The sequence below is a fragment of the Myotis myotis genome, unplaced genomic scaffold, assembly GCF_014108235.1.
Source record: "Myotis myotis isolate mMyoMyo1 unplaced genomic scaffold, mMyoMyo1.p scaffold_m19_p_2, whole genome shotgun sequence".
Classification (NCBI taxonomy): Eukaryota; Metazoa; Chordata; class Mammalia; order Chiroptera; family Vespertilionidae; genus Myotis; species Myotis myotis.
The window spans coordinates 3162747-3177956 of NW_023416324.1; the positions used below are offsets into that span (position 1 = coordinate 3162747).

General features: G+C 40.4%; 1 protein-coding gene across 5 annotated transcripts in view; it reads right to left on the reverse strand.

Annotated features, from left to right (window-relative positions):
* RERE (arginine-glutamic acid dipeptide repeats) overlaps positions 1–15210 on the reverse strand; it is a 403197-nt gene that overhangs the window by 111232 nt on the left and 276755 nt on the right. For all 5 annotated transcript variants that reach the window (XM_036350921.1, XM_036350922.1, XM_036350924.1 and 2 more), the window contains 3 exons: positions 11632–11680; positions 5751–5875; positions 4627–4726 (listed from right to left, as the gene is read on the reverse strand). In XM_036350921.1, the coding sequence (XP_036206814.1) occupies positions 4627–4726; positions 5751–5875; positions 11632–11680 (274 nt within the window). The remainder of the gene's footprint in view (positions 1–4626; positions 4727–5750; positions 5876–11631; positions 11681–15210) is intronic.

A 15210-nucleotide genomic window follows, 5' to 3' on the forward strand; every position in this document is an offset into this window, starting at 1 on the left:
CCAAGATAAATGACATGCTGAGCCAAGAAACACACGTCAATAGATTTCAAAAGATTGAAATCTTACTGGGTACTTTCTGACCACAACTGAACTAAATCAGAAGTCAATGAGAGAGAGAGAGAGAGAGAGAGAGAGAGAGAGAGAGAGAGAGAGAGAGGGAGGAGGGGAAAGGAAAAAGGGAGAGGAACCTCTAGTCCTCTAGTTTCTGGTAATTAAGCAATTTAATTCTAAACAATCCATAAGTAAAAGAAGAAATTACATAAAAAATTTTCATATTTTAACAGAATGAAAATGAAGAACAAATCAAAATTTGTGGTAAAATCAGTTATCTAAGATCCTACTTTTGAAAGCTAGGGGAAATTGATCAAAATACCCTCCCAATAGAAAAGAAATACTAATAAGACTAGAGATCAATGGAATAGAAAACAGAAAGAGAAAAATCAATGAAACCAAATGGTAGCTACCTGACAAGATCAATAATGTTGATAAACCTCTATTTAGATTAAGAGGAAACGAATAAGCAATGTCAGGAATGAAAAAAGGTCAAAATTATAGATACTATAGACATTGAAAATAAAATAAAGGAATAAATTTAAATTGTTAGCAATTTGATAATTCAGATAAAATAAACAAAACATTTAAAAGACACAGATCAACATATTACCCAACTGGCACATGAAGAAATGTACAATCTGAGTAGGCTTATGTCTATTTGTAATTCTAAACTTCACATAAAAAAATAGTCCCAGATGGTTTCACTGTGAAACAATCAAACATTCAACAAAGGAAAATATCAATCCCTTACAAACTTTTTAAGAAAAAACTTCCCAACTAATTTTTTGAAATTAATTACTCTGATGTCAAAACTAGACAAAGATACTACAAAGAAAGATTATAGCTCAATATCCATCATAAACACAAATATAAGTTTTTAACAAAATATTAGCAAATTAAATCCAATAGTACATAACAACCAAGCAGGTTTTATCCTAGGAATGCATAGTTTGTTTAACATTTGAAATGAATAGATATAGTTCACCAAATTAACAAAATAAAGTATAAGAAGAAAAAATAGCACCTGACAAAATTCAACACCCACTGATGATCAAAACCACAACAAACGTAGATATAAAAGGGAACATTCTCAATTTGGTTAAAAAACAACAAAAAAGAAAAAACCCTACACTGCACTTAACAGTGAATGACATTGTTCTCTCCCTAAGACTAAAAAGAAGGCAAAGATGTGTCCACTCTTATCATTTCTTCCCAGCATTGTACTGGAAGTCCAACAAGTGCAAAAAAGCGCAAAAAACAAGAGGCGAAACTGCCTTCACCTGCAGATGGCATGACTGTGTACGGAAAATCCTAAGGAGCCAACAGGAAGCCCCTAGTCTTCCGTAGGGGTGCTGGGAACGTTTTGCATCTTGATCACTGTCAAAGTTTCTTTGGTATAAACCTCTGAAAAAACTCATCAAATGGTATGCTTATGGAGCAGTTTGGTATACATAAATTACACCCCAGAAAGTTATTTTTAAAATTACACACTAAAAATCTCTTATGTGAATAAAACAAAACAAAAACAACAACAACAAAAATCCCAAACATCTGGGAGTCAAAATAAATAACCTAGAGGAGCTTATATTTACAAACAGGTCCACAGAATATCCGTCATAAAGAACTGACAGCTCAAACATTTTAACTAGTGGCTGCAGTTTAAAAAATGGAGTATTTAAATGCACTTATATTCAAACAGTCCTACTGGGTGTTGCACACACTCTAATGTGGCCATGATGCAATTTTCACGTATTTTAAATTTTTATATTGCCCTGGGGAATAGGAAATAGACACAGGTTTATTCTAAACTGATAAATGCCTAATCGTGTTTTGATTCTGAGAAAATAATAAATACTTCTCCCATGACAATGTATCTCTTTAATTTATTACTTAACATAATTCAAAACTTCCATTACTCCAAGGAAGTCAAAATAAACATTAACTTCTCACAAGATTTTTCCATTCACTACTTTTCAATAAAGCAAGTACCTACAACTAAAACTCTCTAGGACAACAATAAAGTACAAGAAGCCACTAAACGTTTTCACTTGTCACAAATGTGCACAAAATGCTGTTCTTTAGTGGCGGAATGCATTTGTATTGCATAACTCAAGATACCGAGCCATGGGCCCCGCGGGGTGGGGGGGTCTTGACAAGAAGAATTTCAAAAGATGGGAAGGCAGTTTCACAGAAATAAAAACGCACAAAACCAAAACCCCTCTGGCAATTATTAAGAAAACTTCAGAAGAAACTTGATACAAAGGACCAGGGGCAAAAATAGCTCAAATTATTTCTGTGTAGAAGAATGTTCTTCCACAAACTGTACAGGGTTTGGAGTAGAAAGGGAATAAATCTGATAAATTCATGAAAGTGCCAAAAATATATTTAATTAAAAATGGTAACATCTTCATTATTCAAAATTCAACTGATCAGCATAATAATGAAAGGAGAATTTTTTCATAATGCTTTTATACAAAAAAACTGAACAGGCAGCAAGCTCATATCCAAGAGTTACTTTGAACATACGTACAATTTTAGGGCATTTTGAATTCACAGACATTTATAGCCACTGTTCGCAGTATCACCAGTCTCTGCGTCTCAGTTTCCTCATTTATGGAATAATCTCCAGGGTTCCTCTGGTTCTATCACTATATGTTCAGAATAATGCTTCTTTATAAAAACAAAACCCTAAGTATCAAACAGGTGAGAAAGTAAAAAATCGTTCAGCCCAGCCAGCGTGGCTCAGTGGTTGAGCGTTGACCTATGAACCAGGAGGTCACAGTTCAATTCCCGGTCAGGGCACATGCCCGGGTTGCAGGCTCGATCCCCCATGTGAGGCATGCAGGAGGCAGCCGATCCATGATTCTCTCTCATCGCTGATGTTTCTATCTCTCTCTCCCTCTCCTTTCCTCTCTGCAGTCAATAAAAATATTTTTTTAAAAATTGTTTAGTTATTTAGGATATAGCATATCCCAAGCAAGATAATTCAATCTTCAACATACAAAAAACTACCATAATGTTTTGTAATATCCCAGGAACACAATTAGACCAGAAATAAAAATCATGCATCATATACCATATATTCAGATACCTACATGCTTCCTTAAAAGCAGGCTATTTATGCCCTCGCCAGTTTGGCTCTGTGGATAGAGCACTGGCCCTTGGAATGAAGGGTTCTGGGTTCGATTCCAGTCAAGGGCATGTACCCCAGCCCTGATTAGGGCTCATTCGAGAGGCAATCAATTGATGTCTCTCTCTCACATCAATGTTTCTCTGTGTGTGTGTCTCTCCCTCTTCCTTCTATTCTCTCTAAAAAAAATCAATGGAAAAATATCCTCAGGTGAGGATTAACAACAACAACAAAACCAAGCTGTATAGTAGAATTGGAAAACTGGGTTATTTTTTACCCTCCATTCCAAACTTTTGGGTTCAACAAGTCATCTGGCATTTCTAAGCCTCGGATGTTTATTTAGAAATTGGAACAGATGATCTCCTAAGTCCCCAACTACAGGGACCTCTAAAAAACAAAACAAAAAAAGGTGCTTAAATTACATTTAGTTAATCATCAGAAGAGTTGCTCCCAGCCTCATGCTACTATCCTCTGTAAATATATATACGACCATTCTAGACTACTTTTTAATGTACCAAAAACCCATAAAGATTCATTACCACTTCTTCAGGTTTAATGATTTCACATTAGTGACCACATAGAGAAGAACTATTTCAAGAAACTTTGAAATACATTAAGGCTCCCGAACAACTCTGTAGGACGGCACCTAGAGCCCAAAGAGGCGCCCGAAAAGTAAACTGGTCTGCGGAGCCACGTTGTTTGCAGCAGTGAGTTCTGCCTGAGCTGCTGTGCGCATGGCGAGGCTAAGTCAGGCGACTCATCACAGTGAGATGTCATGCAACCACCTCAGTACCTTTAGGCTCATGTGTTACGTTTTACTGTAGATTTTTTCAGATTACTATGTTTAAAAACTTAATTTTGTTTTATAATCATATGGAATATTTACATGGTTCCAAAGTCAAACCTACAAAAAACAAACGTGTTCAAAGAAGTCTAGCTTCTCCAGTCCTTCCATGCACTCTGAATACAGGGTCTGAGACACAGAAACCCAGAGCTGACCACAGAACAGCATGGCCCCTGGACTCAAATCTAGAGTGTATAACCGTGGATCATGGCTTAAGGGCTCTAAGCTATCTCCTCGTGTCTACAATGGTAACACCAATACTTGAGAGGGGGTACTGTGAGGAGGAAGCAAGATCATCTATGCACAGTATTCAGCTTTGTGAGCTCTCAGCCAAGACTGACCGCTAGCCCTAGGCTCTCGTTCAAGCTCACCACAGTCCTGGAGCTCAGGCACATGAACCTAGAGATGCCCTATCACTGGCCTATCACTGGCCCGAGGCCAGTGGAGTTCGATGGCCAAGACCACAGCTCATGTTTCAATCCCAGTACTCACTCCTAAGATCCCAGGCTCCTCCATGTTCCATGCTCATCACATATGCCCTCCAGTCCGCACACGGAAAGAGCATTCTTCCCACCCAGGGCAGCTTCAGAAGACTCACTGTGTTCAGCGCATTGAGAGTGGTGTCATCCCGAGATGCAGCAACACAGCCATCCTCAGTGGAGCCTCCGTCACACATGCCTGCAAACGCCGCCATGCTCCTGGGAAGACAGGAAGGGAAGACATCAGTACAGAGATGTTAACCCTCAATTATCAGAGTACATGTCCAGCCGACCAAATTCCACTCTTACACGCATGGTAAGCCAGAGTTCTCAGTCCCATACAATTCACCTCCATTCACTTAGGAAGAAAAGTGTTCCTTTTACTCATGTCCAGCTGTGTTATTCTTCCCATGCTTCATCAGTTCTCAGATTTTAATTTCCAGAGCATGAATAATCTAAAACTATATGCCACAACAATTGCCTAGAATACAATCGTTTGAAAGAAAAGTCCCCAGAAAACATAAAATTAAATCCACTGAAACTTGACTTAACTCCTTCCACTCTATACATCAAGTACTTTTAGGTGAATTAAAAGTAAAAAAGAGATAAAATAAGTCATTCCCTCTGCCATAGCATCCTCATCTCCACTGTACGCCTCCAGCACAGCACTGCTGACCACCAAGCAGCTGGAGCTGAAACTCAGTTGCCTGGCCTTGTTTTAGCATTTTTGTTGCACAGGTGAGGCTGCAGTGAATCCACGAAATCACTGCAGACAAAGGAAGGCTCTCTGCCTGCACTGCAAGTGTCAGGGACAGATTTAAACTTCTCTTTTGTAGCTTAGGCATTTGTTTGTTAGCAAGTTCTTATATAGATAAGCCACAAAAACACACGTTTAGGCCTGGCACCGATGAACAGCCATAAAGTTGAGAACTCTGTGATGGGATTTAAAGATGGATGGAATGACCCAATTGCTCATTGTATTGAGAAGTTTGACAATAGCATGTATGGCTTTAGATGATTTCCTTCTGAAGAGTTCCAAACTCGGATGTGGGACAAAGAGGGGAAGAAAAAAGTGGCTTTACCATGGTAAAACAGGGTGCTGATTACAGAGGGTATAACAAAACTGAAGTCAGAGAATGCCCAATATATAAATAAAATGTCGGGGGACAGGAGAAAGTTTATTACCTACTAATCAATTCAGATTGCCTAATCCAGAAAGCAGGATGGAGCGAATTCCTCTTACCTTGCTGCCCTCAAGTACATGAGGAGGTCACAGTCATTAACTCCAGGCATCCAGACCAGCTCCTCATGTTGGGTCACAGTGTCACCATCTGGAGAAGGGAATGGCTGCAAATCGGGAAGCTTGGCCTGTAAGACAGGGATGGAAAAGTCACAACCCGGCCCTTTGAAGGGCTGCCGCCGGCAGGCCCTGGGCAGAGAGGCAGCAGCTCGCTGGATCTCGAGGCATTACTGAATAACAGCAAAACCCTGCGCCACGGAAACCGCCTGCAGCACGTTTCCAGGTCGTTTCACACATAATATTTCACCATGGACTGCTTAATCTCTACTTTCTAAACCAGGGCAAGATCCAAAGATTGAAACAGAAATGGACATGTGTAAGTAAAAAATAAATCAAACAAAAAATGTCTCAGGAGCTTACAGTGCCGCCTTGATAAAGAAAGAAAAAACACACGCATTTCCAATATAACAAGTTTACAAAGAGACAGCTACAAATAATGAAATCTCACCTTAGTCTATTTGCTCAAAAATTAAATGAGCTATCCTATTAAATTAATGCTCTTCTCAAGAGAGTCAATATGAGCCATGGTAAACATAAAAAGACACAGAATTGGAGTTACCATAAAAGCAGAGCTGCACTAAATGAAGGTGCAGGAATTAGATGAACAGTGGCTTCAGGACAGGATTGTATGGGAAGGGGCAGGAAGGAACTTTCTGAGATGACAGAAATGTCTGTCTGGATACGAACTATCACAGCGGGCTGAACAGAGTACATTAATATACAAACAGTTCACTGTACGTAAGCACAATAACATTTTTTAAAATATTTGAACATCAGTGCTCAACAACCCAGATTCTAAGTCAGCTCTAATGTAGAGACTCGAACACCTCGAGCGTTTTCTCATCCGCACTCTGCCGGGGCAAAGCAAACAGGTCCTACTGCACCCACCAAAGATCTATGAAAAGTCAACCACATGGAAGACACACACGCTCTTATTTTCTTAAAATTTGAACATGGACACATTAGTCTAATATTTTTAACTAAGAGCTGCAGTTTTAAAGCTCCAGTTCCACAGAACCTAGGCAAAAAATGTAAATGAATTAAGCAGGCTTAGAATAAGGCAACACTGTCCAACAGAAATAAAATGAGAGCCACATAATTCAGTTCAAATATTCTAGCATCCACATTAAATAAACCACATCCCAATCTGAACCAGCTACATTCCAAGTGCTCAAAGCCACCTGTGGCAGTGGCGGTGGCTCTGGGTTGGGCGTGCCAGTATGAGTGGGGAACCAGGGTGAAATGGAGAGAGCTGCCCATCCTGGGAATGCTGCCATTCAGGAACAAGAATCAGTATTTGCGCATTGTCCAATTTTTTCCAAAGTCCAAAATCTTGACTGTTATGTGAAATGCTGGTGATTCAAGTTTTTAAAACAACTGTTTGCCAAAACACATCGGCAGGCCGTGCAGCTCTCAGGCCACCAGCCCGCAGCCTCTGCTTCAGGGGCTTCGGCAGCTCTCTGTGCACCGAGCACTGGCTTTCTCCAGACAAGGGAGCGCTTCTTTGATTTAGTGGCAACTTTCATGACACTTAACTGGGTACCATAATTAGTACTGCTTAATATACAGTGAATGTATTGAAATAAAATTAAAACACAATAGAAATTCCTATCAAAAGGTCTTTAACATTTGTACTGAGCTCTGCTTCCCCAGTACCAGGTACAGTATCTAGTGGAGTAGCTCTCCAATGATTACTTGTTAAATTAATTAAAAAGTACTACATTTGTGGGGGAGGACCAACCCCTCTAGAGAAAAATGGGCTAGAAAATATAATTAGTTTACAGAAAAGGAAATGCACGTGGCTCTTAATGGTAGGAAAAAATGGTCTACCTCGCTGAGAAGAGAAATATAAGTTAATGACAGTGAGATACCATTTTCATCTATCATGTTAACATAAATCTCAAAGTGTGACAATATACAAGGCTATGCTAAAATGAATGCAAAATGGTACAATCTCTATGGAGGGAAATTTTGTAATATTCTAAGAATTACATATGCACTTTTGCCCTCTAAGCCAGCCAGCCCCCTTTTAGGGATATAAACCAAAGATATGCTGGCAAAAAATATAAAAATGTATATGTACAGGCTATTTATTGCAGCATTACTTGTAACAGTAAATGACTGGAAGCAGCCCAAGTACCCATCAACAGGGACTGCAGAAGGAACTGTTATGCCCACTCAGTGGGGTCCCATGAAGTGGAAAAGGACACGAGGGGGACTCTGCTGCTTTGGTAGGAGGTAAAGAAGAGGGTACAGGTGTGTATACTATGCTACCATTTTTCTAAGAACAGAAGGTGGAGGAATATAAATAAGAAGAAATCAGAACCTTAAATTTATCCATCAGCAAGGGAGGGAACATGGGGAGGAGACAGGGATAGAACGTAGACTTTTGCACTTACTTTGTTTATATGTTTGAGTTTGGAGCCATGTAAATACTTTACTAATTATAAAAACAAAATTAAGTTTAATAAACAATAATCCCTTAAAAACTCTAAAGCAAAGTGAAACAAATGCACCTAACTATGCATTGAATTGGTTCCTCTTCAGGAACTATTTTAAGTAATTTAAAAACGTGTTATTTTGCCTATTTAGCCCTAGTGGGGCATATTCTAAGGCCAAAAAAATTAACAGTAAGGTGATGGTTCAATCATATTATTTTTGTCAGTGTGACTACTGTTGTTATGAGCTGTTATATACGTATTACGGGATTAAAGCAAATATTTTTGTTGATGTCATTTAAAAATAAGATTTGAAACATGAGAAGATACAGATTTGGATGAAAGAAAAATAAAATTAATAAAAGGTCTATATAAAAATTTGAATTTGAATTAGAAGTATCAGAAAGAAGCCACGGTATATTTTATCTTTAAAAAAGAAGAAACTCGCCGAAACCGGTTTGGCTCAGTGGCTAGAGCATCGGCCTGCGGACTGAAAGGTCCCGGGTTCGATTCCGGTCAAGGGCATGTACCTGGGTTGTGGGCACTTCCCCAGTGGGGGATGTGCAGGAGGCAGCTGATCAATGTTTCTCTCTCATCGATGTTTCTAACTCTTTATCTCTCTCTCTTCCTCTCTGCAAAAAATCAATAAAATATATTAAAAAAAAAAAAAAAGAAATAGAAGAAGAAGAAACTGGCTGGCCAGTGTGGCTCAGTGGTTGAGCATCAACCTATGAACCAGAAGGTCACAATTCCCATTCAGGGCACATGCCCGGGTTGCAGGCTCAATCCCCAGAGTGGGGTGTGCTGGAGGCAGCCAATCCATGATTCTCTCTCATCACTGATGTTTCTATCTATCTCTCCCTTTCCCTTCCTCTCTGAAATAAATAAAAAATATATTAAAAAAAAAAGGAAACTGCTCATTTTTATTAGGTGTGACATATTTTGATTGTTTTGGGTTTTGTTTTTTTTGAAAGAGCTCTTATCTTTGGGATATTTACAAGTGAAGGATACAGTTCTGGTTCATTTCAAAATAACAGTGGGAGAGGTGAGAAAACATAAATTAAGTAAGTTTTACTATACCATGTGTGAAAGCTCAGTAATATGAATTAAGGAGGTTTATTGTACTAATCGTTCCCTATTTTTGCATATGTCAATATTTTATCTAATAAAAAAGTTAAAAAATTTAAGAAGGCAAATGTTGCCAATTCATAAAAAGGTCCTCTAATATTTGATGCTTTGAAACATTTCTTTTTGGAAATAAACCATACAGAATATACTTAAAATCTGACATCTGATTTTAAATGAAAGTATACAAAAATCTAAGCATAGTAAATGTGTCATTTCCAAGGATTTAAGCATCTTTACTTAAAAACCATTTTTTCTGTTATGGCAGGGGGAAAAAAATCTGTAAAATAAAACTCTAGTACAATGATCTCAAGACACTGGAAACAAATGGAGGAAGGAAAAAATAGGTGTGAAATACAGTGGGAAGAGAGAGCAGAGAGAGGGAGATGTAATCGAGTGGTCCAGGCTAGACCTGGATCTCTGGGTTAAAATGAAGGCACAGGACATACGGTGGAGATGGTAGTCAGCCCTACCTAAGAGACCACACCAAGAACAGGGTATACAGCAAGTCCTTTCATCAATGTCATTTCATTACAACATCGATGAGATGCCATAGGAACCTAACTCTCGTGTGGATCAGTCAGCCTATGGTAAACTCGATTTCATTGTATGTCTTTTCCATAGTTGCAGAACCTATTAACAATGTTAAGTGAGGACTTACTGTGCCTGAATAAGGCAGATGTTAGGGGAGTGGCCTCTGGCAGCTTCTTCCTACCTGTCTCAGTTATAACCCTAGCTCTGGGATGAGAAGTTTCTTCTAGTAATTAGATGCCCCTTATCATTTCTGTGATTTGGTTTTACTATTTCTTTACTTCTTATTAATTTCTTTCTCATTATAGAGTTAAAATAGGTTGTTAAAAAATATGCATGACATACAAAAAATACTCAAAACCAGACAGAAAAATGACTAACTAGGCAGATTACTAAAACCTCTATATCCTTATAAGGAGTTGCCTGTATGTCATGTCTCTAGTATGTGTGGGCCATAGTGACTAACTCCCCAACATCTATTCCAACTGAAATGACAATCATGCTAAACCTATTTCCCTCATGGTTTAGAAATGGACACGTGACCCAATCCATGCCAATGAGATGTGAGGACTAAGGGAGACCTGGGAGAATTTTCTTTGCTTCTAAGGGGAAGAGAAGGATGATTACTTTCTTACTCTCAACATTTGCTGTATTTCACTCATTGTGAGATCCACTGTTGTTTTATGTGCATTTAGGAAGGAGACATGCTGCCCATGAAATTATAATTCTACCACAGCACGTACACTGAAGTCCGTCAGAGACAGTAAGATGTGAAGGAGAGAACAGCATCTTAGGGTCAGTGAAATTCAGCTCCCAGCCTGGGGAGGACCCGCAGGGGACAGCCACGCACCAGCACAGCCCCGAGAAGCAGGGCCTGGTCCTGTCTGCCCAGGGTGTGATGTATGTGGGACCATAAAGAGCCACGGTCGGCCAGAGTTTTCTGCTCCTGCCCATCAAGCACCCTAACTGATAGAGAGATCAAGGAAAGAGATGGCAAACATGACACAGGGTCCTAGTCAAAGGAATGAAACATGAGAGGGCAGAGGTCACAACATCACAAGCTTCTGAGACAAGTATCCTAACCATCTTGACTCTTCTGAAGGAAAGAGAGCTTTTAAAAAGTTAAAATCAAAGTACTGTTAACTAAATGTTTATGGACGGGTGAATGAATAACAAAATATGGTCTATACATACAATGGACTATTCAGCCTTAGAAAGAATTCCGACACATGCTACAACATGGCTGTATACTGAAGACATGAAGCCCAGTAAAACGAGCCAGGCACAAGTGACAAATACTGTGTGGTTCCACTGAGATGAGGTCGGCAGAGTAGGACACGTACACAGACAGGAAGTAGAATTGTGGATGCCAGGGGCTGAGGGACGGGAGAATGGGGCGTTAGTGTTTAGTGGGGACAGTTTCAGTTTGGGAAGATGAAAATTTTCTGGAAGTCGAATGTGGTAATGATTGCACAATATGAATGTACTTAATGACACTTAATTGTACACTTAAAAAAATGGTTAGAATGACAAATTTTACATTATGTATATTTTATCATAATTAAAAAATAAAAGTATGAGGTAATCTGGGGAGGGGGGACCTCTGCATTTATATAAAAATTCCTGTAGAGATAACAACAGTTCCAAGTTGCTGCTCAACAGCATAAAAGGGCCAGCAGAATAACAAGAAATAAAAAACCTATTAAAGAAGCTACTAAAATGCGCTTTACCTGATGGCTAGGACCCACACGAATTTCCCCCTGGGTACTGTTCAGCCTCCTGTCAGGAAAAGAGTAGATTTGGTTAACAAATGTAGTTTTGACATAAATGTTCACATATTTTTCAAGGAAAGTAACTCACTTCAAATAAATGAAGTATAACTCAGGAAGAATCCACTATTTCTAATGCTGTCCTGAACTCCCCCACCGCACACATCTGTAAACCTTTTTCTCCTAAAAACCCATTACTGCAGCCTCCTGTCATTCCTTTACCATCACGCTTCCACGCCTCAGAGGGAGGCGCATGCCTCCTGTGTAACCCCAAGAGGTGCTTCTCTTTTCAATACATTTCAGGATGTCCTACAGTAAACCTTACTGAAATATAAACAAGATAACTTATGGTTCCTCGCGCACACACTGGATCATTCACTCATTCATATATTCGACAAATATTTATTAAGTACCAACCATAAGCCAGAAATTGTCTTAGGTGTTGGGGATAAAGCAATGAACAGAACGATGTCCTTGCCTTCTTGGAACTTACATTCTAATTCAGGTAGAAACAAGCAAACAAACAAACAAACAAAAACAAATAAATAATAGGTCAGATGATGATAAGGGCCAAGGAATGAAGTAGATGATAAATGATGAACTATTTTTACAGTTATTTATACAGGACAGTCACAAAAGATCTTATTAATAAAGTGAAACTTGCCCTAGCCGGTTTGGCTCAGTGGATAGAGCGTCGGCCTGTGTACCAAAGGGTCCCAGGTTCGATTTCAGTGAAGGGCACACACCTCGGTTGCAGGCTCCTCCCCGGCCCAGGCCCTGGTTCGGGGCTTGTGCAGGAGGCAACCAATCAATGTGTTTCTCTCACATCCATGTTACTCTCTCTCTTTCCCTCTCTTCCACTCTCTCTAAAAACCAGTGGAAAATATCCTTGGGTGAGGATTTAAAAAAGCCAAACACAAAATAAAGTAAAACTTGAGCAGAGATGAAAAAGATGGGAGGGAATGAGCCCCGCAGGTCTTTGAGGTGGAAGGGCTTGCCTCATTCTTCGTTGTTGTTGTTGTTGCTGTTGTTACATAAATTAACTCATTTGTTACAGGCCAGCGATGTTTCAAATTGTGGCGCTTCCCCTGGTCTTTGCATTCCTTGTCTCCGGAGGCAGACTTCCCTGGTACGGCAGAGGGGCTGGTGTGGTGCAGGCACCACCAGTTGCTGTTTCCATGCAGGAGCCACAGTGCCAGGTCCCCCAGCTCCTCTCTTCATCTTGGTTTCGCCACAGGAGTAAGTGTCCTTGGCATTCTGGTTCATGTCAATTCTCCTCACCATCTTCCTGAGGGAGGCGCCATATGGGTCCCATATTTACCAATGATGTGGACCTTCTTGGTGTGGTCACCACAACCAGGGCTATGCCATTCTTACTGCACTTGCAAGGCCCACCCTCCCTTGCTCCAAACCTAACCATCCAAGTTCCTTTTAAAAGCCACTGTTTCCAATAAGCCTTTCTTGATGTCCTCCCCATTTCACTTCACACTCCCACAGAAGTGTAGGGAGCCTTCCCCTCTCCACTCCTTTAAGGAATATTCGCTGAGTATCTTCTCCTGTCCCAGGCCTGGCACAGGGCACTTACTGGGTGCACCGTGGAGAAAAAGAAATACAGTCCGGGACCTCCCGGAGCTCGCAGTTCCCAGCTGCCTGTGTGTGACACCAGGAGCCCTTCCTGTGCCCAGCGACCGGCCTCTGGTTTACAGTCACCATGAACGGTCGCCAGTGCCAGGGGAAGGCGTTAGACAGCGGGGCTGCTCGTGCACTTCGGCCTGCATGAGCTGAAGACCAGGGTCAGGCAGCAAAGGCCCGGGGAGGAAGCACAGTCTCTCGTTTTTAAATGTGGATTTGATAGGTTCACTGTTATGTTTGAAGTTGTTACAGTGAATGGAAAACACTTTTATTTCCTTCAGAGGCCTTGGGTCCAGCACTCCCTTCTTTAGTCCAATTTTTCTCATGAAGAGTCGTATTTTGGCAAAGGTGGCCAGTAGATATGACAAAGGAGAGACAAGTAACAAAAAGAAAAGGTGTGTGGCCCAGTACTCATGAGCTGACGACCCACCTACCAGGGGAGGTAGGTTTATCCATGAGCACAAAGCATGTCGGAAGAAACAGAGTGTAAAACTGGTCTGGGAGCGGCCAAAATTAGGCAGGCTTCAGGAGAAGTCCAAGAAACAGGGGAGTTCCAAAGAGGCCTCTGAAGGAGGACAAGCACAGCAGGACTGATTCCCAAGGGGGGCGGGAGGGGGGGGGGCACGCGGCTGCAAAGGCCGCAGGCGAGAGGGAGGGATGTGGTGGGAAGAAAACGTGCATGAAGTGCTGGCTTTAAAATGTAAGCCCCATCTTACATTTTAGTGTCTTCAGCAGGCAAATGACACGCTGGGAAACAGAAGCGAGAAGATAGATTGTTCGGGACGGTATGTGGAAGAACCCATAGGCCAGAAGGCTGTTTTAATCACCAACTGCTTTAAGGAAAACAAGCAGCAGCGTTACCAATTTCCCTTCTGACTTATCTCTTTGTTTCGTAATCGTAACTAGCTATGAGCAAAACTAGCTGCCAAAGCTCTCTCCTTTATTTCTAAATACTTCGCAAATGCTTGCTTGCCTTCATGTAAGTTGAGCCAAAATGTATCATCTCAGAAAGCTTCAGCCATAGCCCGCCTAGCAATTTGTACCCACAGCTCAACTCTCAGGTTGTTCTAAAACGCCGTGTCATGCCAAGCTTCTCAAGTGGTCACTTATGAAAGCATTTCCTGTTACTGCTACATACACTGCTAAGGCCTTCAGAATTCTAAGACAAACATTCCTGGGTCATTTTATTTTAATACCTCTTTTTATTTTTTGTGTTATTTTCTTTTAATAAACCAATATCATATTTAGCTTTAAAAAAGTACAATAATAAAAACAAGCCCCCAAATGCCTTATTGAATAGAATAATTCATATCTTGCTTATTGGTGTAAAAATGGAGGCTAATCATTATTCATGCTGCTAATAATGACACAAGTGAGGCAAAAAAGTGTGTTGGGGTATCTTAAGGGTCTAAATTGAAAACGTTTTTTCTTTTTTATGATTATATCCATGAAGGTTACTGTAAGGTGAGTAGGTAAAAAGTACAAAATAAAGCTAAAACAAAGAACCTTTTAAAAAACATTTAAAAATCAATTTTTACAACAAAAGCATTTTTTTTAATCCTCACCTGAGGATTTTTTTCCCCACTGATTTCCCGAGGGAGTTGAAGGGAGGGAGGGGGGAGAAGGAGAGAAGGGGAGAGAGAAAACATTGGTTGCCTCCCATATGCACCTTTTCCAGGGCTGGGGAACCTGCAACCAAGTTATGTGCCCTTGAACAGGAATGAAACCCGAGATCCTTCAATCTGCAGGTCAACACTCTAACCACTGAGCCAAACCAGCCAGGGCAACAAAAGCATTTCTTTATCATATGCAACTTTCAAATATTAGGATTTCACACTAAGAGACACAACAGTTACTATTGAGCAGGTTAGGACCTTAGGTAAGCAGACATTGACATTAGCTACCATA